This window comes from Thecamonas trahens (assembly GCF_000142905.1).
Source record: "Thecamonas trahens ATCC 50062 unplaced genomic scaffold supercont1.18, whole genome shotgun sequence".
NCBI classification, from domain to species: Eukaryota; order Apusomonadida; family Apusomonadidae; genus Thecamonas; species Thecamonas trahens.
In genome coordinates this window covers 211,331-236,249 of record NW_013657662.1, presented here as the reverse complement: position 1 = coordinate 236,249, position 24,919 = coordinate 211,331, and the positions used below count along the sequence as shown (strand labels likewise).

General features: G+C 64.8%; 12 protein-coding genes across 12 annotated transcripts; 5 read left to right on the top strand and 7 right to left on the bottom strand.

Annotated features, from left to right (window-relative positions):
• Positions 1 to 161: 161 nt before the first annotated feature.
• On the top strand, positions 162 to 1,451 carry AMSG_04431 (uncharacterized protein; the record flags this gene model as incomplete). Its single annotated transcript, XM_013903317.1, has 1 exon — positions 162 to 1,451. One exon carries the CDS (start codon positions 162 to 164, stop codon positions 1,431 to 1,433), a length of 1,272 nt encoding a protein of 423 aa, XP_013758771.1. The 3' UTR covers positions 1,434 to 1,451.
• AMSG_04430 (uncharacterized protein) lies at positions 1,398 to 3,495 on the bottom strand (the record flags this gene model as incomplete). Its single annotated transcript, XM_013903316.1, has 1 exon — positions 1,398 to 3,495. The coding sequence occupies one exon, from the start codon at positions 3,493 to 3,495 to the stop codon at positions 1,462 to 1,464; it is 2,034 nt and encodes a 677-aa protein (XP_013758770.1). The 3' UTR covers positions 1,398 to 1,461.
• A 226-nt stretch (positions 3,496 to 3,721) lies between these two features.
• AMSG_04429 (uncharacterized protein) lies at positions 3,722 to 4,816 on the top strand. The gene is made up of 2 exons (XM_013903315.1): positions 3,722 to 3,826; positions 3,919 to 4,816. The coding sequence occupies exons 1-2, from the start codon at positions 3,743 to 3,745 to the stop codon at positions 4,798 to 4,800; spliced, it is 966 nt and encodes a 321-aa protein (XP_013758769.1). The 5' UTR covers positions 3,722 to 3,742; the 3' UTR covers positions 4,801 to 4,816.
• On the bottom strand, positions 4,808 to 6,482 carry AMSG_04428 (major facilitator superfamily transporter MFS_1; the record flags this gene model as incomplete). Its single annotated transcript, XM_013903314.1, has 1 exon — positions 4,808 to 6,482. One exon carries the CDS (start codon positions 6,480 to 6,482, stop codon positions 4,824 to 4,826), a length of 1,659 nt encoding a protein of 552 aa, XP_013758768.1. The 3' UTR covers positions 4,808 to 4,823.
• A 155-nt stretch (positions 6,483 to 6,637) lies between these two features.
• AMSG_04427 (syntaxin-5) lies at positions 6,638 to 7,865 on the bottom strand. The gene is made up of 2 exons (XM_013903313.1): positions 7,695 to 7,865; positions 6,638 to 7,482 (listed from the first exon to the last, which is right to left on the bottom strand). Exons 1-2 carry the CDS (start codon positions 7,825 to 7,827, stop codon positions 6,671 to 6,673), a joined length of 945 nt encoding a protein of 314 aa, XP_013758767.1. The 5' UTR covers positions 7,828 to 7,865; the 3' UTR covers positions 6,638 to 6,670.
• Positions 7,866 to 8,203: 338 nt separating this feature from the next.
• On the top strand, positions 8,204 to 8,602 carry AMSG_04426 (uncharacterized protein; the record flags this gene model as incomplete). The annotated part of the gene is made up of 1 exon (XM_013903312.1): positions 8,204 to 8,602. One exon carries the CDS (start codon positions 8,204 to 8,206, stop codon positions 8,600 to 8,602), a length of 399 nt encoding a protein of 132 aa, XP_013758766.1.
• Positions 8,603 to 8,608: 6 nt separating this feature from the next.
• AMSG_04425 (uncharacterized protein) lies at positions 8,609 to 11,197 on the bottom strand (the record flags this gene model as incomplete). Its single annotated transcript, XM_013903311.1, has 1 exon — positions 8,609 to 11,197. The coding sequence occupies one exon, from the start codon at positions 11,195 to 11,197 to the stop codon at positions 8,609 to 8,611; it is 2,589 nt and encodes an 862-aa protein (XP_013758765.1).
• Positions 11,198 to 11,409: 212 nt separating this feature from the next.
• On the bottom strand, positions 11,410 to 14,402 carry AMSG_04424 (uncharacterized protein; the record flags this gene model as incomplete). Its single annotated transcript, XM_013903310.1, has 2 exons — positions 11,410 to 12,912; positions 12,954 to 14,402. 2 exons carry the CDS (start codon positions 14,400 to 14,402, stop codon positions 11,410 to 11,412), a joined length of 2,952 nt encoding a protein of 983 aa, XP_013758764.1.
• A 316-nt stretch (positions 14,403 to 14,718) lies between these two features.
• Positions 14,719 to 15,621, top strand: AMSG_04423 (uncharacterized protein). Its single transcript, XM_013903309.1, has 2 exons — positions 14,719 to 14,737; positions 14,968 to 15,621. The coding sequence occupies exon 2, from the start codon at positions 14,968 to 14,970 to the stop codon at positions 15,574 to 15,576; it is 609 nt and encodes a 202-aa protein (XP_013758763.1). The 5' UTR covers positions 14,719 to 14,737; the 3' UTR covers positions 15,577 to 15,621.
• On the bottom strand, positions 15,346 to 17,673 carry AMSG_04422 (uncharacterized protein; the record flags this gene model as incomplete). Its single annotated transcript, XM_013903308.1, has 1 exon — positions 15,346 to 17,673. One exon carries the CDS (start codon positions 17,671 to 17,673, stop codon positions 15,619 to 15,621), a length of 2,055 nt encoding a protein of 684 aa, XP_013758762.1. The 3' UTR covers positions 15,346 to 15,618.
• A 100-nt stretch (positions 17,674 to 17,773) lies between these two features.
• Positions 17,774 to 21,778, bottom strand: AMSG_04421 (uncharacterized protein; the record flags this gene model as incomplete). Its single annotated transcript, XM_013903307.1, has 1 exon — positions 17,774 to 21,778. The coding sequence occupies one exon, from the start codon at positions 21,776 to 21,778 to the stop codon at positions 17,774 to 17,776; it is 4,005 nt and encodes a 1,334-aa protein (XP_013758761.1).
• Positions 21,779 to 22,203: 425 nt separating this feature from the next.
• AMSG_04420 (uncharacterized protein) lies at positions 22,204 to 24,885 on the top strand (the record flags this gene model as incomplete). Its single annotated transcript, XM_013903306.1, has 4 exons — positions 22,204 to 22,257; positions 22,446 to 22,505; positions 22,529 to 24,133; positions 24,178 to 24,885. 4 exons carry the CDS (start codon positions 22,204 to 22,206, stop codon positions 24,883 to 24,885), a joined length of 2,427 nt encoding a protein of 808 aa, XP_013758760.1.
• Between the last annotated feature and the right edge of the window lie 34 nt (positions 24,886 to 24,919).

Below are 24,919 nucleotides of genomic sequence, written 5' to 3'. Positions count from 1 at the left end.
ACCAAGACCACCATCACCATGCCAGACCACGACCACCACCATCACCATCGCGACCTTTTTGTCACGATCCGTACAATTGCTGCGACCACCACAATTGTCTCGTCCACGATCACCTCTCACCCCCCCTCCCCCCCCCCCCTTCCTTCCCCGGGCCGACGCTCATGCCAGAGCTTGGTGGCGCCCTCAACATGCATGCTGGATGGACAGGCGGGCAGTTTTCTGTGGTTCGGGCTGCGGTTGGGTTGCATCTTCTCGCTCTTGCCTGCGTGGTGGCGTCGGGCGGTTCGCAGGAGGCGTCCAACTCGGCGCCGTCAGGTCTGCTTGCGGCGCTCGTCTCGCCGGGCCTGGTTGCGCTCCTCCTGGCGGCAGCCGCAGTTGGGGTGGTTGTCGGAGTGGCGACTCGTCCGCTGGCGGTGGCGTCTGGCTGTGTACTGGCGTGGTGGGCAGACAGGCGGGCGACGGCGGCGGTGTTCCCGTGGCCGCCGGCACAGGCTGCGGGCCTGCCTCCGCTGATGCCGACGCTGGCGGCGCTGGCAGCCCTGGCTGCCGCCCGTGGCGCACCGTACGGCTCTTGGCCGGCACGGGTTCGTGTTGATCCGCGTGGGGACTTTTCTGTTGCTCCGGCGAGCACTGTGCTGGCCTGGGCGGTGGTGGTGATGGCGTACGCCAACGGGCTCCTGGCCATCGCTGCTGCTTGGCCGGGGGGAGACACGCCGCTGGGACTGCGGGCTCTGGGCAGCCCGCTAGGCGGTTTGTTTCTGGCCGGCGTTGCCGCGCTCGCGGCGCCAGTCACTCGTGCCGCAATCTGGCACGCCTCGTTTGTGGCGCAGATTGCGGCGGCGGCACTCGCGGCGTCGGGTATCGACGGCAGCACCTCGCTTTCGGGCTTGGGCGCGAGCCTCGGCCTTGCCATTCTCCATCTTGTTGCCTTTGAGCCTCAATGGGTGCCGGCGTGCGCTTGTGCGCCGGTGGCGCCGGGCTCCACCGCCCGTGACCGGGTCCTGTATGATGGCGATTGCGGGCTCTGCCACCGATTCCTCCGGCTGGTCATGGCCGAGGCGCAGCGTTCAACGTTGCCTTTTGTCTTTACCCCACTCCAGTCGCCGCTGTGCAAGCGGCTCGTCCTTGACTCGGGCCTGTATGACGAGGCCAAGGCTGGGCCTCTTCCGGACTCGGTCCTAGTGGTCACCGCCGATGGGCGCCTGCTGATGAAGTCAGCGGCAGCGTTCTATGTCATGCAGCGTCTTGGTGGCATGTGGCGGGTCATCGGCGAGCTGGGTATGCTGCTTCCACAGAACCTCCGCGACTTTGGCTACGAGAGCGTCGCCTCAGTCCGCCACATGCTCTTCGCCAAGCCTAAGACCGGCGCCTGCCCGCTCCTGCCCAAGCCTTATCGCTCTGCCTTTGACCTCGGTGACGACTTTGGCGTGTAAACCATTTGTCTCTGCTCCTGCATTAGTTCTACTGCAGCGCAGACGTCTGAGGTACCTGGTGCCGTGCTAGACGTTTCCGCATCCATGCCATGGCGATCCGCTGCCCGGCAATAGTTCGCTTGGACTCGTCCAGCCGACTAGCCACCTTGCGGCCACCCGCCCGAGCTTCCTCGAGTGCCTTGACCAAGCTGGCGTTCTCGCTCTCCAGCTGTGCAATGTACGCTCGGTGCTTGGCCACTACCCGGCGCCGCCACGCCAGTGCTATCTGAAAGCCGGCACGGTCACGGGCGGCAGCATCACTTCTGGTCGCCAGCATGGTGCCCAGAGCCTCGATCCGCGCCCTCGCCGAGTCGAGCTTGGCGTCGGTAGGGAGGAGTACGGCTTCAACCAGGCCCTCACGCTCAGCATCGGCCGCGTTGCGTGCGGCGGTTGCAGCCGCTACCTTGTGTTCGAGTTCCTGGACCCGCGCAAGTGCGGCGATGAGCGCGCCTTTGATAGCCGACATGCGGTCGCAGCCTTTGGTGGACGACCCGCTCTCGCTCCGTAGTTTGGCAATAGTCCGCCTTTGCCAGGCCAGAGCAATCTTGAAACCGGCACGGTCACGGGCGGCGTCGTCACTCGTGGCCGCCAGCATGGTGCCCAGAGCCTCGATCCGCGCCCTCGCCGAGTCGAGCTTGGCATCGGTAGGGAGGAGTACGGCTTCAACGAGGCCCTCGCGCTCAGCATCGGCCGCGTTGCGTGCGGCGGTTGCAGCCGCTACCTTGTGCTCGAGTTCCTGGACTCGCCCAAGTGCGGCGATGAGCGAATCTTTGGTGGCAGCCGCCACTCGTGAACTGTGCAGACATGCGGCTTCGGCGCCTGCCAACCGGATTCGGAGACGCTCGATGCTCTCGTCGTCGGTCTCCTGGATCGAGCTTGGCTGCGATAGTTGCAGCTCGCGCAACTGCGCACGGAGTTTGGCGTTTGCGCGCTTTCGCCATGCCAGCGCAATCTGGAAACCGGCGCGGTCGCGAGCAGCCTCGTCGCTCTTGGCTGCTAGCATGGTGCCCAGGGCCTCAATCCGCGCCCGGGCCGAGTCGAGTTTGGCATCCGCAGGGAGCAACAGTGCTTCCACCACGGCGTCATGCATGTCAAAAACAGCATCCCGCTCGGCACGCGCATGGGCAAGCTCAGTCCGCAGCCGCTGAGCCTCACCCAACGCGTCCAGCAGCGCGTCTTTGGTCGGCACCGCCGCCGCCACCAGGGCCACCTCGGCAGCCACAGCCCGGCGACGCAGGTGCGCAGCTTCCTCCGACACCGCCTGGAGCGCGGCATTCAGAGCCACAACTCGGCCGGCAGCGTCGGGTTGACCCATGTAACCGCGGAGCTCCATCGTGGTCCTCAGCGCCTCGAGCGCCTTGCCCTGGTCCTGGGCCCGAGCGCGGACGCTCTCGGCCAGATCGCCGATCCGAAGCGCAACTCGATCCTCAAACAACATCAGGTCGGTGCCGGCCAACTCGCTCCTGTCCTCCTCGGCGTCGTCATCGTCAGACCGCGAGCTGGCCTCCGACTCGGTGAGCGAGACCGGGACCGAATCTGGCTGCGGCGGCGAAACGGCCTGCGTCGGCGGCGGCAGGCGGCGTGGCGGCTCTGACTCGGATGGCATTGACTCGGACGAGTCCCCTGCAGCCACCAGCACCTGCGACAGCTCCAACTCGCGGCGATCCTGCACCGTCTCTGCCAGCAGGGCCTCCATCTCGGCACACACCTGCTTGCGATCAGCAGCGGTGGCCCAGGCTGACGCAGCGTCGGCCTGCGCAGCCTGCACCGCTGCATGTGAATCCAGCAAGGCGATCTTGAGCGTCGCTGCCGCAGCCACTGCCTCTGCTGTGCGAGCCTCTGCAGCGGCAATCAATTCCTGCGCCTCCCTCGCCCTCGCTTCAGCCGCCCCGGCACGTCGCTCCGCCTCCGCCAGGCGTGAGTGAAGGAGAGCCTTAACCCGACCCCAGGCCGTCTGCAGCGGAGCCACCTCACAAGGAGCAGCTTGCCAAGCACTGTCGACCACAGTCGACGAGTTGCTCATGGCTGCACGGGGATGGAGGTGGTGGGGTGGGGTGCCGGTGGAGGGGTAGAACCAGAAGAGATAGCGTGAAAGCCGCCAGTTGGTGGCGCCAGGCAATCGCCCGGCCACCGTCTGGCCACCGCCTGGCCACCGCCACTCGCCGCCGGCAGGCCGCACCACCGACCAGCCCCCCCCCCCCTCCTCCCCTCGCGCCAACCTCACCCGCCTGCTTCTACCTTGGCCACCACCACCTCCCTCACCTTCCACCATGGCCGCACAGCTCAAGGCCAAGTACCCTGTCAACACATGTATCTGGGTCAGGCTCCGTGGGCACCCCTACTGGCCCTGCATTGTACGCCCCCTCCCCCCCCCCCCCCCCTCCCCCCTCCCCCCCTCTCCCCCCTCCTCCCCCTCCGCACACTCACCATAGATTCTTGTCGGCAGGTCATCGACCCTGACGACGCACCGCCCGAGGTGGTCGAGGGCGCAGGGAAGAAGAAGGCTACGTCGCTGCTGGTGTACTGGTTTGGCGTCCCGGCGGCGCAGTCGTTCTCGTGGGTGGGCAAGAACCAGAGCTTTATGCTGTGGGACGACGGGCTGGCCAAGTTTGGCAAGAAGAAGGACCTGGCGCGGGCGCTCAAGGCCAGGGAGGCGTATGTTAACGGAACGGTTCTGTCGGACGATGACGACGAGGTTGACGACGGTGCTGCACCGATGGACGAGGCCGGCGAGGAGGCGCGGGCTGCGGTCGACTCTGAGTCTGAGGCCTCGGCTCCGTCCAGCGACGACGACGATGATGACGACGACGACGAGGGCTACACCGAGAGCAAGTCAAAGAAGAAGAAGAAGGCGGCTCCCAAGAAGCGCAAGCGCGCAGCGTCCAAGTCCAACCGCGCGCGCAAAAAGGTGGCGGCTGCCAAGTACCGGAGCTCGAGAGTCGACGACCGCCCGCGCCAGCTCAAGAAGCTGGACGCCGACCTGTGGGACACGCTCGTCCTTCACCGCGACCTGGTGGCCAACACAGGCTCTGTCGCTGAGTTGTGTGTGGTCCTCGATCGCATCGCCAATACCGAGACCTCGTTCATTGCCGTTGTCTCGTCGCGCCTCGGGCGCCACATCGCCGCCCTCACCTCGCACGATGACTCGAACGTGGCGGGCAAGGCCGCCCAAATTCGCGACAAGTGGGTGGCACAACTTGAGAGCCACGCCGACAAAGCCGACCTCGTCACCCGGCTCCGCGCCTTTGACGCCGTCCTGGGCGTCGCGCCGACGCCGGCCGCGGCCGCCGCCTCGTCGCCGGCGCCCGAGCCCGTCGCGTCGAGCTAAACACACCCCGTGCGTCGTTGCCTTTACCGGATTGGCCTATCGCGATGCGAAAAGAACTTGAGGTACGGTGCGCAGAGGAGAAACATGCCGGTGTAGGCGAACGAGATGTAGAGCTGGACCTTGAAAGGCGACCAATGCAGGTGGTCGATGGCCTGACCGACGAGGACGACCACGGTGGTGTAGGAGAGGGTAAATAGCGAGATGTCGATGGCAAAGACCCGCCCGCGAACCTCGTTGGGCACCTTGGTCTGCAGCAGCGCAGATCCCATGGTCATGATGGTCGAGCCTCCGGCGACCCGCACAAGATTGGAGAGGAGGAAGACGTAGAACGACGGGACCGAGGCCGTCACGTACGAGCCGATGTTCATCAGCACCATGGCGCCGATGAAGGCCACCTCGCGCGCCTGGTCGTGCGGTGGCGTGAACCGCTTGACGAGGTTCGGGCCCACAAACGCGCCCATACCCACGACGGCATACATGATGCCGAGCGTGAGCGAGCCGTCGTGGTCGAACGAGAACCGGTAGACTTCCTCGGCAAATAGAATGTTGAGCAAGTTCGACCCGCCGCCGATCGCCACCAGCGAACGGATGCACGTGAGCGCGAGGATGTAAGGGTTGCGGAGCCAAAACGCAAAGCCACCCTTGATCTTGCCCAGCACGCTCGTGTCCGAGTCAAATGGTCTCTTGCCGCTCTCGACATCGGTGTCAAATGGCATGAGCTCGACCTCTGACGACGGCGAGTACTCGAATGCGGCGTGCTCCTGCTCCTCGACCTCGTCGGACGAGATGCCCAAGATGACAGCGTCACCGCCATCGTTGCTGGCAGCCGAGTCCTTGCTCCGCCCGCCCAGATTGATCTCGACGTCGGAGGAGGAGAGACTCGCTTCGGCGGTGTTGTCGCCCGAGTCCGCGAGCGCGACATAGCCCGGATCGCCTTCGAGCGGGACTTCGACCCACAGTCGCCAGATAAGGTACGAGGAGAGCAGAAAGGTGACACCGTCGAGAACGTAGTCGACCTGGATGCCAAAGAACGAGGTGACGATGCCACCGACGGACGAGCCGACGAACAGCAGCGCGTAGCGGGTGGAGCCGTCGAGAACGTTGGCGGTGAGGAGCGAGTCAGCAGAGACAAGTTGCGGAACGAGGGCTGCGCGGGCCGGATCAAACAGAGCGGCGAAGGAAAAGTGCAGAAAGACGCAGATGTAGATGAGCCAGAGCAGCGAGGCCTTGTGGATCATGGCGAGGACGAGGAGGACGGCGACGACAACGATGCGGATGAGGTCCGAGACAATCATCAGCAGGCGGCGGTCAAACGAGTCGGCAAGATAGCCGACAAGCGGAACAAAGACCAGTGGTGGGAAGCGCCGCAAGACGAGGTAGATCGAGATGGCCGTGCCGCGCGACGTTGCCAGCGAGGTGATGAGCGTCAGAGAGGCAATGTAGTTGAACCAGTCGCCAAAGGTCGAGACAAACGACGCCGCATATAGCCGCCTGAACCCACGGTTGTCCCGCAGCAGCCGGTAGTACGGCATGATGAATCCGCGCTGTGCCTTGTGCGCCTCGGCCGCTGCTGCCGCCACCGCGGCCTTGTCCTCGGCTGCTGCCGCCGCAGCCGCAGCCGCGCCCGCTGCGCCGCCCGAGGCCAGCAGCTCAGCCTCGGCGAGAGAGTCGTACGACGACATGGATCGTGTGTTGGGAGAGGGGCAGAGGAACCGAGAGCCAAGGCGTCCCGGAGTTGCGTGGTACTCCGGTGAGAGCGGGTGCGTGTGTGTGTGTGTGTGTGTGTGTGGTGTGGTGCGCTTCAATTGCGAGGATGGCTCGATCGAACCGTCTACGGCGACGCGGCAGGCGACGTGGCAGGCGACGCGGGCTAGGCGACAAAGACGACAAAGAAGACGACAAAGGCCAGAAGGACAAGAAAGATCTTGAACATGAGTCCGCGGTTCGAAGATATGCTCTTGTAGTACTTGACGAGCTCCGATTGGCCGATCTCGACGTCGCCAAGGGCCGCGTCGACGTTCTCGTCGATACGCATAACCATCTCGCGTTGCTGCTCGAGGACGACGGCAAACTCCGAGAACATCTCTGCGACGTCCTCGATGGCACCCTCGAGATTTTCGACGGCAGCGGCGCGGTCCTGGTAGTAAGTCGAGCCGGAGCGCATGACGGTGGCAAGGGCCTGGCTCTGGCCAGAGCCCGACATGTCGATGGCGACTGCGTCGTGGGGCTCGCTGTCGTCCGCAGCGCCAAAGCCTGCGGGCGACTGACGGCCAGAGCCGGCGCCAGCACCGCCAAAGAGCGATGAGGCCGGGCGGGCGCGCGGCTCAGGCCGGGCATGCAGGGCCTCGAGCCGCTCCTTCTGCGCGAGCATGATCTTGTTGCGCGACTTGAGGACCGATTGCAGGGACTGGCCGGTGACCGCGAGCTTTGTCTTGAGCAGCGAGACCACGTTGGACGAGTGCGAGTTAGCCTGCTTCGACGCGCTGCCGCCTGCTGCCTGCTGTGCCTGCAGCGTCTGCAAGTTCTTGATCTTGGCATTGAGCTCGTTGATCGTCCGCTTGATCGCCGCCGTTCGCTCCTGAATCTGGACTGTCGGGTCGTCAAACAAGGTCTTCTTCTGCGCCACCTTGGCCAGCTCATCCAGCTCCCGGGTCGTCCGTCGGATGTCTTGGCCGATCTCACCTGCAGCCCGCCACGACCACACAAGCCCGTGTCCGAGTCAAGGGGCACCCCCAAGCCAGCGTATCCGTGGATGTGAGTCCATGACGGGGTTTGCGATGTGTACCTCCACCCCCATCTCCTCCCTCTTCCTCTCTCTCTCCCTCTCCCGCCCGCCCGCCCGCCCACCCGCCCACCCCGTCCGCCTCCCTTCGGCATGTACGACCTGTACGTACGCGAGAGATGGAAAAAGTGCGAGTGCTGCGACTTGCGACCCAGCAGAGGGTCTTGCGCCGAGCCTGCGGGCTGCTGTTGCATGTTGTACGAGACACGCTCGCGGAACTCGTCCATGCGCGAGACGGCGACCATGGTGTGTGCGGGCGAGGGGGGGGGGAGGAGAGGGGGGGGAAGGGGAGGTGTGTGTGTGTGTGTGTGTGTGTGTGTGTGTGTGTGTGTGTGTGTGTGTGTGTGTGTGTGTGTGTGTGTGTGTGTGTGCGAGAGGGGTGGTGCGGCTGCAGTTCCGCCTTGCCCACCCCTGCCTCCACCCTGCCCCTGCCCATGCCAGGTTGGCAGCTGGTGTCTGCTGCCGTGGCACCGCCACCGCTACCGATTCCGCCTTCCACCGGTCTCACCCCCCCCCCCCCCCCCCTCCCCTCCCCCTCCCCCCCCTCCCCCTCCCCTTCCCCCTCCCCCCTCCCACACCTCGCCCTCGACCCACGCCCCCTCTCCCCACCCTCTTCCTCGCATGCGCCCTGCTCGTCCCGCCCGTCCGCGCCCCGCTGCAGCTGTGGGGAGCACTTTGGCTGGACGGGCGCTCACCTTTATGCTGCGCCACATGGTGTGGATCCTGTTCATCTGCATCGGCGGCACCATCGTCCTCACCATGCAATACACGGGTGCGCCTACCGGGGATGCCGGTGAGCCTCCTCCTGCAGCCGCCGCAGGCAGTGCCGGGCGAGATGCAACCGCGGCAGGTACCGCCGTCAGCAGCGATGGAGGCGATGTCGCAGATGGTGGCCTCTCTGCTGTCTGGGGCTACATGGGCATGGCCACCGTCTGCATCGGCGGCTGCCTCTTTACCGCCACCAAGGTCTCGAAGGCTCTGGCTAAGATGGACCTCCAGAGCGATGCCCACACCGTTTGAGTGCCACTACTCGCAACCGAGCAGCTGGTCGACCGACGGTGAGTCGGCCCGCCCGCGGCCAGCTACACTCGCACTGCGGCTCGACTGAGAGTTGCGGCGCGGCGTCGAGCCTCGCTGCGGCCTGGTCGCCGGCGCAAGAACAGGTGCGCTCTGCGCTGGTGACGCTGGCGACACCGACGGGCGTGGCGATGCAGCCGCTCCGCCCTTGCTCGAGCTGCCAATACCGAACAGCCGGCCAAGGAACGACCGTTTGGCCGTCGGACGACCGGACTTGACCACAAACCGCGGCGACGGCTGGATGGCCGCGCCCGGGCTTGCGGCGGCAGGCGAGGAGCTGGCCGGAGGAGCGGGACGGGCCTTTCCGCCGCCGCCACGGATGGGCTTGGCGATGTTGCGGCTGCGGCCGCGGCCGAGTGCTGCAAGCTGTGCCTCGTACTCTTGCGCCTGCAGCGCGTACTCGCGCTGCAAGCGCAGCAGTTGCTCCTCAACCTGCTCCATCCGCTCCTGCTGCGCAAGCATCTTGGTCTTCCACCCGAGCCCGACGTCTTTGAGCTTGTTGAGCTCGCCGAGCAGCTTGAGATTGGCTGCCGACAGCTGCTGGATCTTGGTCTCGAGGCCGGTCATCCGCGCCACAACCTCCTGCTGCTCGGCACCTAGCACGGTCTCATACCGAGCTGTCGTTTCAGAAATCTCGTTCTCGAGCGCCTTGACCTCGGCCGCCAACGCGGTCGCCTGCTCCGAGGCCACATCCCGCTCGGTCTGCGCCGCCTGGAGCTCCTTCCGCAGCTCGTCCTCATTGTCAGCGGAGAGCTGGGCGAGCTCTGCGGCGTCGGCGCGCGACTCGCACAGCTCGGCCGCTGCGCGCGCTGCAGAGCCCTCGGCCTCGGCCAACCGCTGGATGAGCGCCTCGCGCTGCGCCGTAAACTCGTCGTTCTTGCCCTCGGCTGCCGCCAACTGCTCGTTCAGCGCCGCCAATGCTTCGTGCATGGCCACAACTTCGTCCTCAAGTTCGGTCTTGAGGGCGAGCAGCGTGTCCTTCTCGGCTTTGAGTTCGACGGCGGCAAGCTTCGCGGCAGAGAGCGCCTCAGCGTCGGCAAGCCTCGCAGCATCGGACGCGGCTGTGGAGGCATCCGGCTCCGGGGCGACAGGCTCGTCTCCGGCGACGACTTTGTCCGTGTTGCGCACGTGACTGACGATGGTGTCAGGGGCAGCTTGAACGGTTGCCACACCCTCGCCGGCCACTTGCTCATCAAGGAGCGAGAGGAGCGCATCTTGCGTCTCGCTGAGTCGGGTGTTCTCGGTCTGCAGCCGCTCGATCTCGTCCAGGAGCATGGCAACCTGATCGGCCGCGCCATCGTCGTCAGTGACAGACTCGTCCGCTGCGGAAGCCTCAGTGGCTTCCGCGACGACGACCGACTGAGGTGCGGCAGTCGAGGGGGCGAGTGTAGGAGCGAGTGAGGGGGCGAGCGCGGGGATGCCCTCCCGCTCAGGCTCGGATTCCCCCTTCTTGTCGGCTCCAACCACTGCCGAGCCACAGACGCACCCGGCCAACCGAGCCTGAAGGCGCTCGATGATGGCAGTCTGCTCCTTAATGATGGCTTCAAGCTCAGCGGGCGCACGTTCGACGTTGAGCGAGACCTTGTTCTGGATGCGCTTGGCCCGCGAGCCGAAGCGGAGCGTCGAGAGCGTCTCGTCAGCATTGAACGAGGCAAGCGAGCAGTTGATGATGAGGGTGGTCTTGGCATTGCCACCGAGCGACTCGGAGAGGACGCGGGTGAGCTTCGAGTTGCGGTAGGGGATGTGCGAGGCGCTGGGATCGGTGAGGGCGTTGATGACAAGGCCAAGGGTGGTGAGCGAGAGGTTGATGTTCTTGGCCTCGGTAAAGGTGGTACCCTCTGCGCCGGTTTTGGAGACTTTTTCGGAGCCTGCAAGATCGATGAGTGTGAGCTTGCCTGTCGACGACGCGAGGCTGACGGTGTCCTTGGCGGCAACCTCGATGGTGAGCAGCGAGTGCGAGCGCGACGACTGGGCGTTCATCTGGGTGGCTCCGACAGCACGGTTCGAAGCGCCTTCAGCCATGATGGCCATGACTTCGTCAACCGACGAGACGTATACCTCGGTGAGGCCCTCGACGTAGACACCACGGCGGACGTCCTGGCGAATGGCGAGGTCGGCGCCGGCTGGATTGAGCAGATCGCGCAGCCGCTCGAGATAGATTTCAAAGTACGAGACGCGGACGGTGAACTCGTACTTTGCGTCTGCATCGAGAATGGCGTCGAATATGTCCTCGACCATGCGCGGAATGATGCCCTTGAGCTCGGGCGAGGCGATGTCCGGCCCCTCCATGGTGTGGGTCTTGCCCGATCCAGTCTGCCCGTAGGCAAAGACCGTCCCGTTGTATCCGGCAAGCACGTCCTCCACAATGGGTCGCGCTGTCTGGGTATACACCGCTTCCTGGCTTGCACCAGGCCCAAACACCTTGTCATACGCAAACGTCAGCTGGTCGTACTCGTGCAGGCCGTACACCACCTGCCCGCTCTCCTCGTCGAGCCGCGCCGCAGCCACAGAGCCTGCCGCCGCCTCGCGTGCGTCCATGGGCCGAAACCGACACACCACGTGCACGTTGGACGCTCCACCCCCACCGCTCCCACCGCTCCCGTTTCCACTCATACTGGTAGCTGTCGTGCGAGAGGTGTTACTCGCCGCCGTAGCCTGCCGGCCGCCGGCAAGCGGCCCACCGTCGGTTCCCACCTCGGGCGCTAGCAACAAGACACGGGTGTTACTCCAGGCGCGCATTCAAACGAGTGTTACTCCAGGGCGTACTCAAACGAGTCCTCGGACAGATCATCAAGCTCAATCTGTGGACCGCCATCGCGTCGGCCATGGCTCTGCTCGGGCCCGAACGAGGCGGCAAAGTTGGGGATCTCGGTGCCGGCGCCGGCGGTAGACGACGAGGGCACGGCGTGGACCGGCGGCTCTGCACGAGGAGAATCCGGCGCCGAGCCGGAGGCCGAGGCGGACGGGGCGGCGAACTCGGGAGCGGGAGCGGGAACGGAACCGGCGGGGCTGTCGCGAAGGAGCTTGGCGACCTCGGCCTTAAGGACGACGACGAGCTTGGCGCGGAGCTCGCGGTCGAGGCCGTGAGTGAGCGAGAACTGGCGTGCGACCTTGGCCGGGTCGTCGCGCCGGCGGAGCGGAATGCGCGCAATGCGGTCGGGCCCTAGCTTGACCTCGACGAGGAGGTCGGGCAGATGGGCAGTGACCTTGCGAACCTTGGGCTGGATAGGGACGGGCCTGTTGGTCGACGCAGGGGGGGCAAAGCCCTCGATGGAGGTGTTGGCCGCCAGCTGCGCCTCCGCCGACTTGCGGGCTAGCGTGTCTGCAAACTGAGTGGAGAACATGGCACCGCGCGGAGCCTCGCGGAGCATGATCTCCTCTCGCACCTCCTTGGCCTTGCGCAGCCGCTCGACTGCCTCCTTGTAGCCCTTGGGCTCGGCCGTAGCGGGACGAGATGTCTTGCGGCCACGCTTGCGGCGGGCGCGACGTTTCTTGCCGCCATGCGCAGCGGCGTACGAGCCGGCGCGGCCAGACGAGGCTGTAGACGGGCGCTTGCGTGAGCTGCGCTTGCGGCGGGCGGGCTTCTTTTTGCCAGGCAGCGGGGCAATCAAGTCGGCAAGCGTTCGGGCGTTGTCGACAGCGACCTCAACAGCGGCCTTGCGCTCAGCGCCGCGGGCGGCGTAGGCCTCGATCTGCTCGGCGTGGACGACGTCGTGCTTAGACTGGAGGTGGCGGCGGGCAGCGGCCGAGATTGACGACTTGGACGCCGAGTTGATGGCCGGCTTAAAGGTGCACTCGGCCATCTCGCGGCGGAGGTGGACCATGCGGGTGACCTTTTTCTTGGCCTCGGCCTCTTGGGCCTTGCGGTAGAGCTCTTGTGCGTAGAGGAGCGGGTCGACGACCGATGCAGCCTCGCCGTCGGCACGCGAGGTGTTGTTGATCGTTGGCCGGAAGGTGCAGTCGCGGAGCGCGTCCTCGGTCGCCGCGTTGGCGCGCTGCTCGTCCATGTGACCGACTTTGAGCGTGGCGACAACGGCAAAAGCGAGCTCGTTCTTGCAGTGCTGGCGGAACGACTCGAGGAGCTGAGAGAAGGCATCCTCGGGCTCTGCCTCGGTCGGGAGCGACTCGTTAAAGTTGTACAGCATCGAGGTCAGCGGCTTGGCCAGAGGCTTGTTCTCAAGCCCTAGCATCTGAGACGAGATGCGGAGCTTGGAGGTGTGGACCGGGTCGGCGGTCATGACCACGTCAAAAGCCTTGAGGAAAAGGCCGAGAAGGCTTCCTTCGTTGAGCCGACCGCTCCCGACGCCTGCGAGAGGTAGTTGAACAGTTCGAGCGCAAGCTCGTCCTCGTTGGTCCGCATAGTTAGCGAGCGGCCGGGGAGGTCGGAGAAGAGCTTGAGGTCAACGAGGCAAGCCTTCAGACCATCGAGCGAGAGGTGGGTGTCAATGACGTGGGCGTCAAAGACCTCGTCAAGCCGGGCAGAGAGCTTGCCGCGGAAGATGCCAATCGAGTTCTTGGAGATCTTGGGCATGGCGGCATGGCGGGCGATGAGAGTCCGCTGGCGCTCCGCGGCGACACGGCGCTTGACGCGAATAAACTTGGCCTCGTCGTAGAGTCGCACGTCCGAGTTGGACGTTGACGCCGCCAGGTACGACCGCACAGCGTTCATCAGGCGGCGGGTCGAGTTGTTGCCGCTGCCGTCGTCGGCGGCATACCGGTGGATGTTAGGCGAGTGGCTGAACTCTTCGGCCTCGCTTTTGACAGCGGCGATGCGGGCCTGCATTTCACGCCGCTCCTGCCGCGCCTTGGCTTCCTCAAACAGCCGCTCGTGGATCTCGCCGTCCCGGACCAGCGACTTGGAGTATGACGAGATCTCGGGGTGGAACGGGTACATGGCTGTCTCTGAGTAGCGTGCTTCCAGTTCGCGGAGGTGGTCCTGCGTCGCCAGCTCTTCGGTCCGCATGTGCTCGAGCACGTCGCGCGGCCGGCTTCGCTCCGCCGCCGACACCTGGGTTTGCGAGACAGAGATGTCCGGCTGAAAGGTGAGCTGGGCCTTGCGGTCTTCCTCGACCCGCCGCTGCAGCTCTTCTATCCGCCGCGCGCGCTCGGCCTCGTACCGCGCCGAGCGCTCCTCGAACGATCCCGCGACCTGGATCGATGCTGCCATCTGCGAGATGCGCGGCTTGAACGAGAATGCGTCGGCCTCGGCCTCACGACGGGCCTTTTCTTCAGCCGCACGCTGGGCCTCGCGTGTCTGGCGTTCTTGTGCCTGCTCGTAGAGCGTCTCAAAGTGTGAGGTCTCACCGGAAAACATCTCGGCCGCCAGTTGAGCCGAGACCCCGCCGACTTTGAACCGCGGATGGGTCCCCTTGGCTGCCGCCGCCGCTGCCGCGCGCTCAGCTCGGCGGGTTTTGCGCTCCTGAGCGTCGCGGTAGAGCGTCTCAAACGCCGAATTGCCAGCGCCAGATCTAGCGCCAGCAGGCTTGGTCTTCTTGGCCTGCCGCGGTGGCGAGGGCGAGGGCGAGGGCGAGGGCTCTTGCGGCGGCGAGAGCGAGGGCGATGCTGCGGACGGTGCAGCTGGTGCGGGCGGCGGCGTGGAGACAAGGTCTGTTGCAGACTTTTTCTTGTCCTTCCGCTTGCCCTTTCGCTTGTGCTTGTGCTTGTGCTTGCGGGCTGGCGATGCGGGCGCCTCTGTCGGGGCAGCACCCGCCGCCTGGTCGTACAGCTGCGGTGGTGACGACATGGATGGGCTTCAGGAGGAGAGGTGTGCCCGGGTAGTTGTATGTGTATGTGAGAGTATATGTGTGCGTGTGTGTATATGTACGTGCGTGTGTGTGTGTGTGTGTGTGTGTGTGTGTGTGTGTGTGTGTGTGTGCTGCAGGCCTTGGTAGGCTGTGGTGGCTGTGGTGACTGAGGTGGGGTGGTCGGCGGGGCGTTGGCGCCAACGGTCTCCACCCATGGCCCATTCATCCGTTGGCTGCCGCTCGTTCGCGCGTTCATTTCATTCAGCCGTTGTCTCGTTCTTTATTCCGACCACCTCGTCGCATCTGGAAGTACTACACTAGCAAAAAGACCCTGGTATGTGCCTAGGCAGGAGGGATGTGGACAAGATATATAGAAGGGGTTGGAACGTGAGGAAGCGTGTGTGTGCATGTGCACGCATGTGCGTCTTGGGTCCGGTGTAGGAGACTGTCAGGGGAGGGGGGTGATGATCGGCCACGGGCTTGGCGCGCGTCCGTGGCTCGCTTGTGCGGGTGGTCCCAGGGAGGGTACATGAGAGTGGCTCACACATGCGCTACGGGTTATAGATGAAGCTCGGAAATGTGGTTGTGGCCGCGCTGCTGTTTCTGGCGTGGCTGTTTGTGGTAATCGGCATGGGCACGCTCGGATGGATGACGTCGGACAAGAACGGCGCAAAGGTCGACGTCGGCCTCCTGCGGTACTGCGTCGAGGCGCCGGGCACGTCGACGTGTAACTCGCTGAGCAAGATCGGCGAGAACTCGGCTGATGCCAGCAGCTGCAAGAAGATCAAGCACGGCGGTGGCTTTGCCTTCTCTTTCCTGCTCTTTGCCATCTTCCCGGGACTCATCGCCATCGCCACCAACGCCATCGCGGCTGTCGAGATGGAGGTCGGTCCGCTGGACGCTGCTCTCCTGCCCAAGCTCAACTTTGCACTCTCGACCGCCTTTGCTGTCCTTACCTTTATCGCGTGGATCTTCTACTGCATCATCTCGTACTCGACCAAGTGCTACAAGGATTCGTTCAAGGCCGGCTACTCGTTTGCCCTTGTTGTTGTCGGCTTCTTCCTCTTCCAGCTGCCTGCTGCTGGCCTCAACGCCTGCGAGTTCCTCGGCATCGCTGTTCCTGGCCTTGTCGAGGGCGGCGGTGCAGGAGGTGCCCAGGCTGGTGGCGTCTAGATTATAGACACTGTGAGGCAGAGATAAACACCATGTTCACTGTCACCCGGAGCTCCGCTTTGGCCGTGACCGCTCCTTCTTGGACGGTGACTCGCCCTTGCTGCCGCTGCGGCTGCGCCGCCGGCGCCGGCCCTTCTTCCCATCGCTCTCAGGTACGGAGCCGGCGTCGACACGCTTACGCGATCGTCGCTTCCGGCCCTTGCTCCTGCGCTTGCTCTTGCTGTGAGGCAGCTCGTCCGTCTCCGGCGCACCACCGCTCTTGCGCGACCTGCGCTTCCGCCGAGCCTTACCTTTGTCGCCCTTGCTTCGCCGCCTCCGTCCACTGCCGGCCTTGTCAGTCTTAGCCTTTGCTTCCGGTGAAGCCTGGGCACTTCGGCGACGCCGCTTGGTCTTTGCCGGGCTTTCGCCAGCGTTGCCCGTCTTTGGCTTTGGCTTTGATTTGATCTTAGCCTTGGACTTGGCCTTGGACTTGGCCTTGGACTTGGCCTTGGACTTGGACTTGGCCTTGGACTTTGCCTTGGACTTTGCACTGTCGTTGCCCTTTTCCCCGCGCTTGCTCTTCTTGTCCGGACTTGCCTTGGATGATGCATCAAGATCGGCGTTCCACGGCGCTGACGAGCCAGAGCGGGCACCCGAGTCGGTGACCACTGACATTGTCGATGACGCCGCCGAGTACAAAGAACCATCGAAACTGTATGACGACGAGGCCGAGGCCGAGTCCGAACCCGAGGCCGAGCTGGAGCCCGAGTCCGAGGCCGAGGCCGAGCTCGAGACCATTGTCCGCGCCGTGACCGACGACGACGACGAGATGGTCGAGTCGGCCGACGATCCAAACTTCTCGCCAAATGCCGCCTCAAAGTACCGCTTAAAGTCGCGGGTGGCAGCTGAAGCTTCGGCGGCGCGCCGCGAGGTGGCCGACTCGGATGAGTCCGAGCCCGAGCCCGAGCCCGAGCCCGAGCCCGAGCCCGAGCCCGTGTCCGAGCCCGAGCCCGAGCCCGAGCCCGAGCCCGAGCCAACACCGGCCTTGGCCTCGAGCTCCTTGTTCTTGGCAGCGACGTAGGCGAGGGCCGACTCGGTGAGCGCCAGCTTGTGCATGAGGGCTGCACGATGTGCTTGGGTCATCGAGTTGGACCATGCAAGGCTCGAGTTGATCGCCTGGCTCTGGGCGAGCTGCGACGAGATGTCGGCGCGGTCCTTGGCCAGCTTGCGAACCGAGTCTTGGTCGGCAGCGAGCTGGCGAAGGTTGAGCCGGTTCTCGTACTCGAGCGACGAGAGCGCAGTCTTTGCGGCGTGGAGCTCGGCCTCGAGCTCGGCCGATTGTGCCTCAAACTGGCGCTTGACTGCGGCATCGGCGTGGAGACCACTGTTGGCAGTCGCCGACTCCGACGCCATTGACTGCATGCTTGCCAGGTTGGTCGAGAGCCGGTTGGTGAGCTCTACCAGCCGATTGCGCTCTGACTCGAGCATCTTGAGCTCTTCGGCCATGTGCAGGTATTCGAGCTCGGTCGACGCCGCCGACTGGTCTGCACGCTGTCGCTCGCGCTGGACCTTCCGCTTGGCCTTACGAAGCGCGTCGGCCAAGGCTGCGTTCTCAGCCTGCAGCCGCGCCACCGCCTCGCCGCCGCCAACAATTTGGATCGGAATCGCTCCACCCGGCGTGACCGGCACCGGTCCGCGCGCCAGCGAGCCGGGCACCGCCGCCGTCGGGTCCGTCTCACCCGGTCCGGCCACCACCACCGCCGCCCCGGCCCGGAGCGCCGCGTTCTCCGACTCGAGATCTGCAATTCGTTGAAGCAGCGCAGCAACGTCGGTCACCGCACCCGACGGTTGCGAGTGCGGCTGCAGCTTCGGCTGCGGCTGCGGTGGCGGTGGCGTCTGCGGTGGCCGTGTCGCGTATGGGTCGGCCGCCGAGACGGCAGTGTTCCCCAACGGCGCCGCCCCCGCCGACATCTCGGCTGCCTCCTTGGCCGCATCCTGGGCCACCCCCTCGGCCACCGCGGATGCCTCGGCCTGCTTGCCGGCCTCCTCGCCTTGCGCTGCTTCCTGCTTGCGGCGTAGCTGGTACTCGCGGAGCTGCTGCTGGATGGTCGCCGACATGGCCGGTGCTTGCTCGTGTTCCGAACTTCGGAGAAGACGAGTGCAGCAGGCCGAATGCGAATTTGCGGCCACTGGGCGTGCTCTCGGTCTGGAGGTGCATTCATTTCTTGCGCGGCTCGACCTTGAGCGAGAGCTTGTACAGCGCACGATCATCGGTTGGATTGGAGGTGACCTCGGCAATGCTAGAGGTGAGGAGGCTTTTGACCTCGGCAACTTCAAAGAACGGGAACGACGCCCGCCGCCAGTGGAGGGCAAGCTGGATGGCGTTGGCGATCTGGTAGCACTTGTCAAAGTTGACGAGACCGTCGCCGACGTAATCCTCATTGCCTTCCTCGATGAACACCAGATCGCCCATGTACATACCGAGGTACGGGATGACCGGAACTTCCATGTAGTCGGCAACCAACCGGCGGTACTGCGCATAGTTGCCGAGCGCCGAGAGCGAAGCTGTGATAGCCTCGAACCGCGACCGCCGCGTCTCGTCGACCTCTTTCCACGTCTTGCGCAGCCGCGACACAGCCGCCGACGAGAGGCCCGAGACCAGCTCCATGGCGCCGTTAAAGTTGCGGATGGCAAAGAGCTTGTCAAGGATGTCGATAAAGGTGCGGAGGATAGCGGCGCGTGTCTTGACCGAGGCCTCGGAGAGGAGCGCGACTTGGACCCACTCGGTTACTCCGTTAAAGTGGTTGATGAGGGCGAGCACGTTGGGTGCGCGGGTATCGGCGTCGTCACGCGACCATGCAAGGTCCAACAGCTCATGCTTGCCAATCTGTCCGTACAGCTCGTGCTCTATGAGCGAGAGCTGCCGCGCTGCCTCCATAGGGTCGACGTTGAGGAGCTTCAGCCGCGCGCCGCGCGTCGCTGCCATCCGCGGAATTACTATCGACGACGTTGTCGTCTCGGTCGTCTCTGAGCCAAAGTCATCATCATCACCGACCTCGAGTCCCAGCAGCTTGTTCTCGAGCAGGACCCGGAGCTGCCGCCCAGCCTCAGAAAAGACTCGCGAGGCCCGAAGGAGCGGGACGAGGACGTCAACAAGTAGCGCCACCATGACCGGATCGGCATGAAAGTCGAAAAAGTACGACTTGAGCCAGAGCCGGACAAGCGAGAGAATCCGGACCCGGACCGGGTGTTGCACCTCGTGCCGCCACTGCGAGTAGGCGTCAAGCCCATCGCGCGACGCCCGAATGTAGTACACGTCTGGCGTAAGCGAGAACCGAACGATGAGCCGCTGCAGTAGCTCAGCCGGCGAAAGATACGCCCGGTATGTAAGAAAGAAGACCCGGTCAAAGTCGGCATCATGCGCCAGTGGGTGGCACAAGTGCTCCACAATGTGCGGCAGTGCGCCAGACTGCAGCTGAACAGTCGGCCGCACGTCCTCGCCATCAGCCCCGACGCCGCCGCTCGGTCCGAGGATCTCAAACGTGAGCTGAGCCCGGTGCCGCTGCAGATCGTCGATCGATGGCAGGGCGAGCGGGTGCTGGGAGAGTCGGGCTACCAGCGCGGCCGAGTCGCCACCTGCCTCGGCGAGCGCAACCCTGATGCGGTCTGCAAGTGGGACGAGGCCCCACTCATGCCACGCTGCCCACTTGGCCAGTGCCTTGGACTCCAGCTTTCGCAACGCGACACAGAGCAACATCTCGAGTTGGACGGTGAAGAGGGTGACCGACTCGAGTTCGGCCTCGCGGATGCGAACCTTAGTCTCAGTCGACTCGACATCCTGTTGCGCCATTGCCAGCGAGCCATCGATCTCCGACAGCATTTGCAGCAGTTCTTCGGCTTCAGACAGCTGCCGACCCGAGCCGCCCAAGCGACCGGAGCCGACCCTTGCGCCTGAGTCGTCCAGCGCCAGTAGCGAAGTCATCGACCCGCTGCGCCCCGTCTCGCTCTGCTTGGCTTGCTGAACCGGCCCGCCAGCCTTGCGCTTGCCGGGTACCTTGGCGTGGTCAAGCAGGACACGGACCACGCCCATGATCTTCTCTACCGGCACGATGAGGAGCCGATTGGCATCGCGGGTGATGAGCATGTTGCCGAGCGCCATGATGACGATGATAAAGACAAGGATTGCGATGTTGAAGATGGCTTGGATGACTTCGGTCTCCTTCACGTCGATCCATGCCACCGACGCCTTGCTTAGCGACATACCTTCCTGAATGTATACCTCGCGGACGCGCGAGGCCTGTTCGATCGTGCCGTAGACCTCCACATCAGAGATAGAGAGCCAGAGCAGTGACGAGCCGTAGGCCTCGAGAAACGAGGCCAGCGGGCCGTTGACAAAGGTGGGACTGGTGACGCCGCCCAGCGCGGCGGCTGAATCTTCCAGCGCCGACACGCCGGCCGTCACGTGGTGCCGCCACGGCGCAGTGATTTGAGCAATAGAGGTGACCAGGAACAAGATGAGGACAATGGCGATGACCTTGTTGGTCGTCCGGTTGATGAGCCGCGAGCCGAGGCGACTCGGCTCGCCGAGCGTCGTCACCTCGCCGCCTCCACCGCCGGCGTCGCTTGCGGATGTCGACATCGCTGCGGGCGCGCTGCGGTTAAGATTTGTCTCGAGCGAGTCGATGACGTTGTCATCGGCCGCTATCTCCGAGTGTCCGCGCTGCACAATGCGTGCAAACTTGACAACACGGACAACACGGACGAGGCGGGCGGCACGCGCTGAGGCGCGGGCGGCTCGCCCAGTTCGGGCCACAGCCAGCGCCGAGACCAGCGTCACAATGTCGTAGTCAGCGACGAGAAGGACAACATCGGGCGCAAACGAGACCAAGGCAAGGACATCGAGCCAGAAGAAAAAGGTGAGAAAGTAGTCTTTTGGCTTGACCACAGACGTCCACACCAGCTCCACGAGGAAGCAGAGAAAGACAAAGTTCTTGGAGATGAGTAGGTACAAGTCGAGGCTGTCATCCTTGTCCGGCGCAACAATGATGAGTGTGTCGTCGGCAAAGAGAACAAAGAGAGTGATGACAAGCATAAAGATGGTGACCGGGATCGAGTCGAGGAATCGGATCGACTTTTCGCGCCAACGCGAGCGGCGAGGCGCCGCCTCATCGCCTGCAGCCTCGTTCGAGTCTGGTGCACTGGCGTCGGTCTTGCTTCCGGCCTTATTGGTGAGCGCGGCGCTTGAGCCAGCGGTGCCGCGCGGCGTGGACACGGCGGCCGCGCCTTGTGCGGCTTCGTCCGAGCCCGACGACGACCACGACTTGCCGTCTCCGCCAGGCAGAGCGTCGAGTTCGATCGGGCCAGCAGCATTACTCTCGTCGGCAAAGTCGAGGGCCACCGTGTCGCCAATGTCGTCAAAGTCAAAGTCATTGAGGTCGAGCGCATCATCGTCAATGTTGATGTCAAAGCCCTCGCCAATGGCGTGGAGCGAGGATGAGGCCTTCTCCAACAGTTTGGTGCTTCCACCGGCGTTGGGATTGTTCACCACGTGGACCGCTGAGAGCGAGCGCCGCCGTGGCTTCAAGCGGTACATCTTGATCGAGTCGCGCTGAAAGGTGTCGTCTTCCAAGTCGACAATCTGCTGCGAGAAGAAGCCCGATGCCGGCCGCTTGCGGTGGAGCGCCGCCGACGACCGCGAGAGCGGTGTCGAGATGGGAAAGTTGACCATCGACGCGTCTGAGCCTGCAGGCGTTCCGAGATCGTCCACGTCCTGGACGTTGCCGCGGCGCGAGCTCGATTCAGAGGAGGGCGACGCGCTCGAAGGCGAGGGTGACGATGACGACGACGTCGTCGAGTCTGTTGACGACGCCGCGTTCTGTACATGGCGAAGTGGTGAGGAGCGAGCGGGCGGATGGGCTTTGCGGTGCCGGACCGGGCGACGGATGCTGCATCGCGACGAGCTTGAGCTCGAGCTCGAGCCCGACGACGAGTCCTGGAGCGTGTAGCCGAGCGCGTGTGGATGAGAGGCAAGCGGCGAGCGGACAAGGCGCGGCGAGGGGGAGTTGGGTGCGAGTGCCAGTCCGCACACCGACTCTGAGTTTGAGCCCGACGAGCTCAGCGCCAACGACGGCTCTTCCAGCTGTGCCAGGAATGCCAGGTCCGCGTCGTCCGAGTAGACAGAGAGCCTACTGGCCCGTTTGGCCTGCTGATGGCGGGCGGCCATGACCGGCGGTGTGAGTGTGTGGCGGTGGCGGCGGAGAGGGAGAGGGAGGGAGGTAGAGAGAGAGGGTGGAGTAAAGTAGGGTGGGAGAAGTGTGGGTGTGGGTATGTGCGCTCCAACGTCTTGCCGCCAGACCAGGGCCAGACCCGCAGTTGGCTCCTACCGCCCAGTCAAGTCAACAAACGTGCCGCCGACTGACATGCCTGCCCAATAGCAACGACTATTTTGCCACTGGGGCGGTTAGTCACCACCGCCTGCCACATTGTTCGCTCCGGTCATTGCCCTTTGTCGCGCCGCGAATTGGCGGCTGAGGCCGAGGCGTGGGGTGCCGGGCGAGCTGGCCGAAGGGGGTAGGGCGAGGAGGGGAGGGAGGGAGGGGGGCGACGAGGGGCCGGACACCCGACGCTGTGGCTACTGGGGCAGGGAAGATGGAAGCCCGGCTGCAGGCGCAGCTTGTGCGAGAGAAGGAACTGCGTGAGTCGGTAAGTGGCTTGTGTGCGGTTGGTGAATGTAGTGTGTGTGAGGGGAGGAGGGGGGGGGAGGGGGGGCGGTTGGCAGCCACAAACCGTTTTTGGCTGTTGGAGGCAGTCAGGCGGATACCCTTGGGTTGCGGCACAGGATACGGGACTCACTGGCAATGGGAAACTGCGGGACTGGGTGGTGGCGACAGCTGGCGCGGGAGCTGGCGGATGCCAAGATCGAGCTGGCGCATGCTGAGGGCAATCTGCGTGTTGAGAAAAATTCACCGGCAAGCTCAAGGTCGAGTGCGACAAGCTGCTGATGGACGTGCGGACGCTGAGCAGCGAGAAGCAGGTGGTGACCGAGGCTGCGGCGCGGGCAGAGGCTGAGGCTGCGCGGTTGGCGGAGGAGCTTGCGGAGAAGGCGCACGTGCTGGATCTTGCGCGCGAGCAGAACGCCAAGCTGGTGGCGCTGGTCAACGAGACCAACGCGCAGCGGCTCGCCAAGAACCAGGATCTCATCACACGCGAGGACGAGCTTGAGACGGAGCTCCACTCGTACTACGCCACGCTCAAGGATCGCGAGGCGACGATCAATGGGCTGGAGGAGGAACTTGCGGCGCTCAACGGGGTGCGCGACGAGCGCGACTCGCTGCGAGTGGCGGTGAAGGACGCGGAGCGCAAGATTGCTCGGATGCACGAGCGAGCGGAGGAGGCAAAGACGGAGAACGAGCGTCTGACGGCTGCGGTGGCGACAGCGCGCGAGCAGTTGGAGCCGCTTGCGCGCGAGCGTGATCGCGCGCGTCGCGAGCTGACCTCGGCCACCCGCGAGCTCAAGTCTGTCCGGGCGCGGGCGGCGTCGCTCGAGAGCCGGTTCGAGGTGCTGCAGCAAGAGGAGACCAAGGAGCGGGCCGAGCTGGCATCACTGCTGGACGAGGCGTCGTCGCTGCGGGAGCACTACGAGGACTCGATCGCCAACTACGTGGTCGAGCTGGAGAAGCTGCGGCAGGATGTACCGCTACTCGAGGCCGAGAAAGCGATCCTGCAGACCAAACTCGCCGAGTTTGAAGCGGATCTGGTGTCCGAGGTGGCGCGGTCGGGCGACGACCATGCGGCGCTGCTGGAGACGCGCAAGGCGCTGGGCGAGGCGACTACGCTCAACGACTCGCTGCTGAGCCAGCTGCGCAAGGCCAACGCCGAGGTGGAGCGACACACCCGGCTGGCATCGCGGTCCAAGGCGACGATTTCGGAGCTGCGGCTCGAGGTGGCGCGGCTGGAACACGAGAAGCTGGAGGCCGAGACGGCGGCAGCGTCAGCACGGGCGGCAGCCGACGAAGCCAAGGCGCTCAAGGACCAGGCGCTGGCCAAGGTCACCAATCTGACGACCGAGTACACGGCGGCGCTCGACGCCCGCAACGCGGCTGAGCACAAGATCAACGCGCTTCGGCTGGAGCTCTCGCTCAAGTCTGCCGAGTCGACGACGCGCGACACCGATCTCGGCGTGCTCAACACATCCATCTCCGAGTCACGGTCGGCACTCAAGTCGATGCACGACATGAACATCTCGCTCGAGCGCGACGTAGACGCCATGGCTTCGGAGCTTGCACACCGGCGCGACCTCCTCCGCGACGCCGAGAGCAAGGTGGCCGAGCTGGAGGCTGCAGTTGAGGCTGCCGAAGGACGGGCGGCTGCTGCCGAGGCGACGGCCGACGCCGCCACAACAGCCGCGGCCGACGCCGAAGCCAAGGCCGCGGCCGACGCAGCGTCGGCCGAGCGCTTTGCCGCCAAGCTCGACAGTGCCAAGGCCGAGGCCAAGGCGCTGCTGGAGGAAAAGGCTGTGCTTGTCAACCAGATTGCCGAGCTCGAGGAGGCTGCGGCGTCGCTGCAGCGGACGTCGCAGGTCAAGGAGACGCAGGCCCACAACGCTCAAAGGTGCGCGATCAGTCGGCGCTCGAGGTCGAGCGGTTGCAGTCGTCGGTTGCGTTCCTCGAGGGCGAGGTGGCGGCGCTCGAGAGCCGCAACGCTGAGCTGGTGGCCACGGTCGACGAGCTGACCGGCGAGCGCGATGACGCGGTCGACCTCAACTCGTCGTACGCGCTTGAGGCCGAGATGGGCGAGCCGCTTGACGCGGCTGCGCTGCGGGCGCAGCTCCGTGAGGAGCTTGACGCTGACTTTGCGCAGCAGCGCGTGGCGTACGAGGCACAGATCGAGCAGCTTGAGGCTTCGGTCTCTCGCCTCCGCGCCGACATCGAGACGTACCAGACTTCCATCGACGAGCTGGTCCAGGAGTCACAGGCCAAGGCCAAGGAGGACGAGGCTGAGTTGACCCACAACAAGCGCCAGGTTCGTGAGGCCATGCTCGAGGTCGAGGCTGTCAAGGCCGACCTCTCGCACACGCAGACCCGGCTCGAGTCGGAAAAGATCCGCGTGGCGGAGCAGCTCGAGGCCCGCGAGGAGCTCGAGACCCAGGTGGCCGCGCTCCGCGAGGACCTCGCCGCTGTCGACACGCTCAAGGCCCAGCTCGAGGCAACCAAGAGCGATCTGGCCATGGCCTCCAAGCTCCGTGTCGAGGCCCAGGCCCGCGCACTTGCTGTCGAGACCGAGCTCAACTCGCTCAAGCGCACTGCCGCCGCGCTCGAGACAGCATCGTAGCTTCTGTGTTATGTCAGCTGGTGGAAGACGGTAA

Bases quoted from the DNA above. Each gene is read 5' to 3' on its own strand.
- AMSG_04429 (XM_013903315.1), top strand. From the start codon at position 3,743: ATGGCCGCACAGCTCAAGGCCAAGTACCCTGTCAACACATGTATCTGG. The intron at 3,827-3,918 runs GTACGCCCCCTC...TCTTGTCGGCAG, and splicing joins ACCCCTACTGGCCCTGCATT to GTCATCGACCCTGACGACGC.
- AMSG_04427 (XM_013903313.1), bottom strand. From the start codon at position 7,827: ATGGTCGCCGTCTCGCGCATGGACGAGTTCCGCGAGCGTGTCTCGTAC. The intron at 7,483-7,694 runs GTACGTACAGGT...GGCGGGCTGCAG, and splicing joins GCACTTTTTCCATCTCTCGC to GTGAGATCGGCCAAGACATC.
- AMSG_04423 (XM_013903309.1), top strand. From the start codon at position 14,968: ATGAAGCTCGGAAATGTGGTTGTGGCCGCGCTGCTGTTTCTGGCGTGG.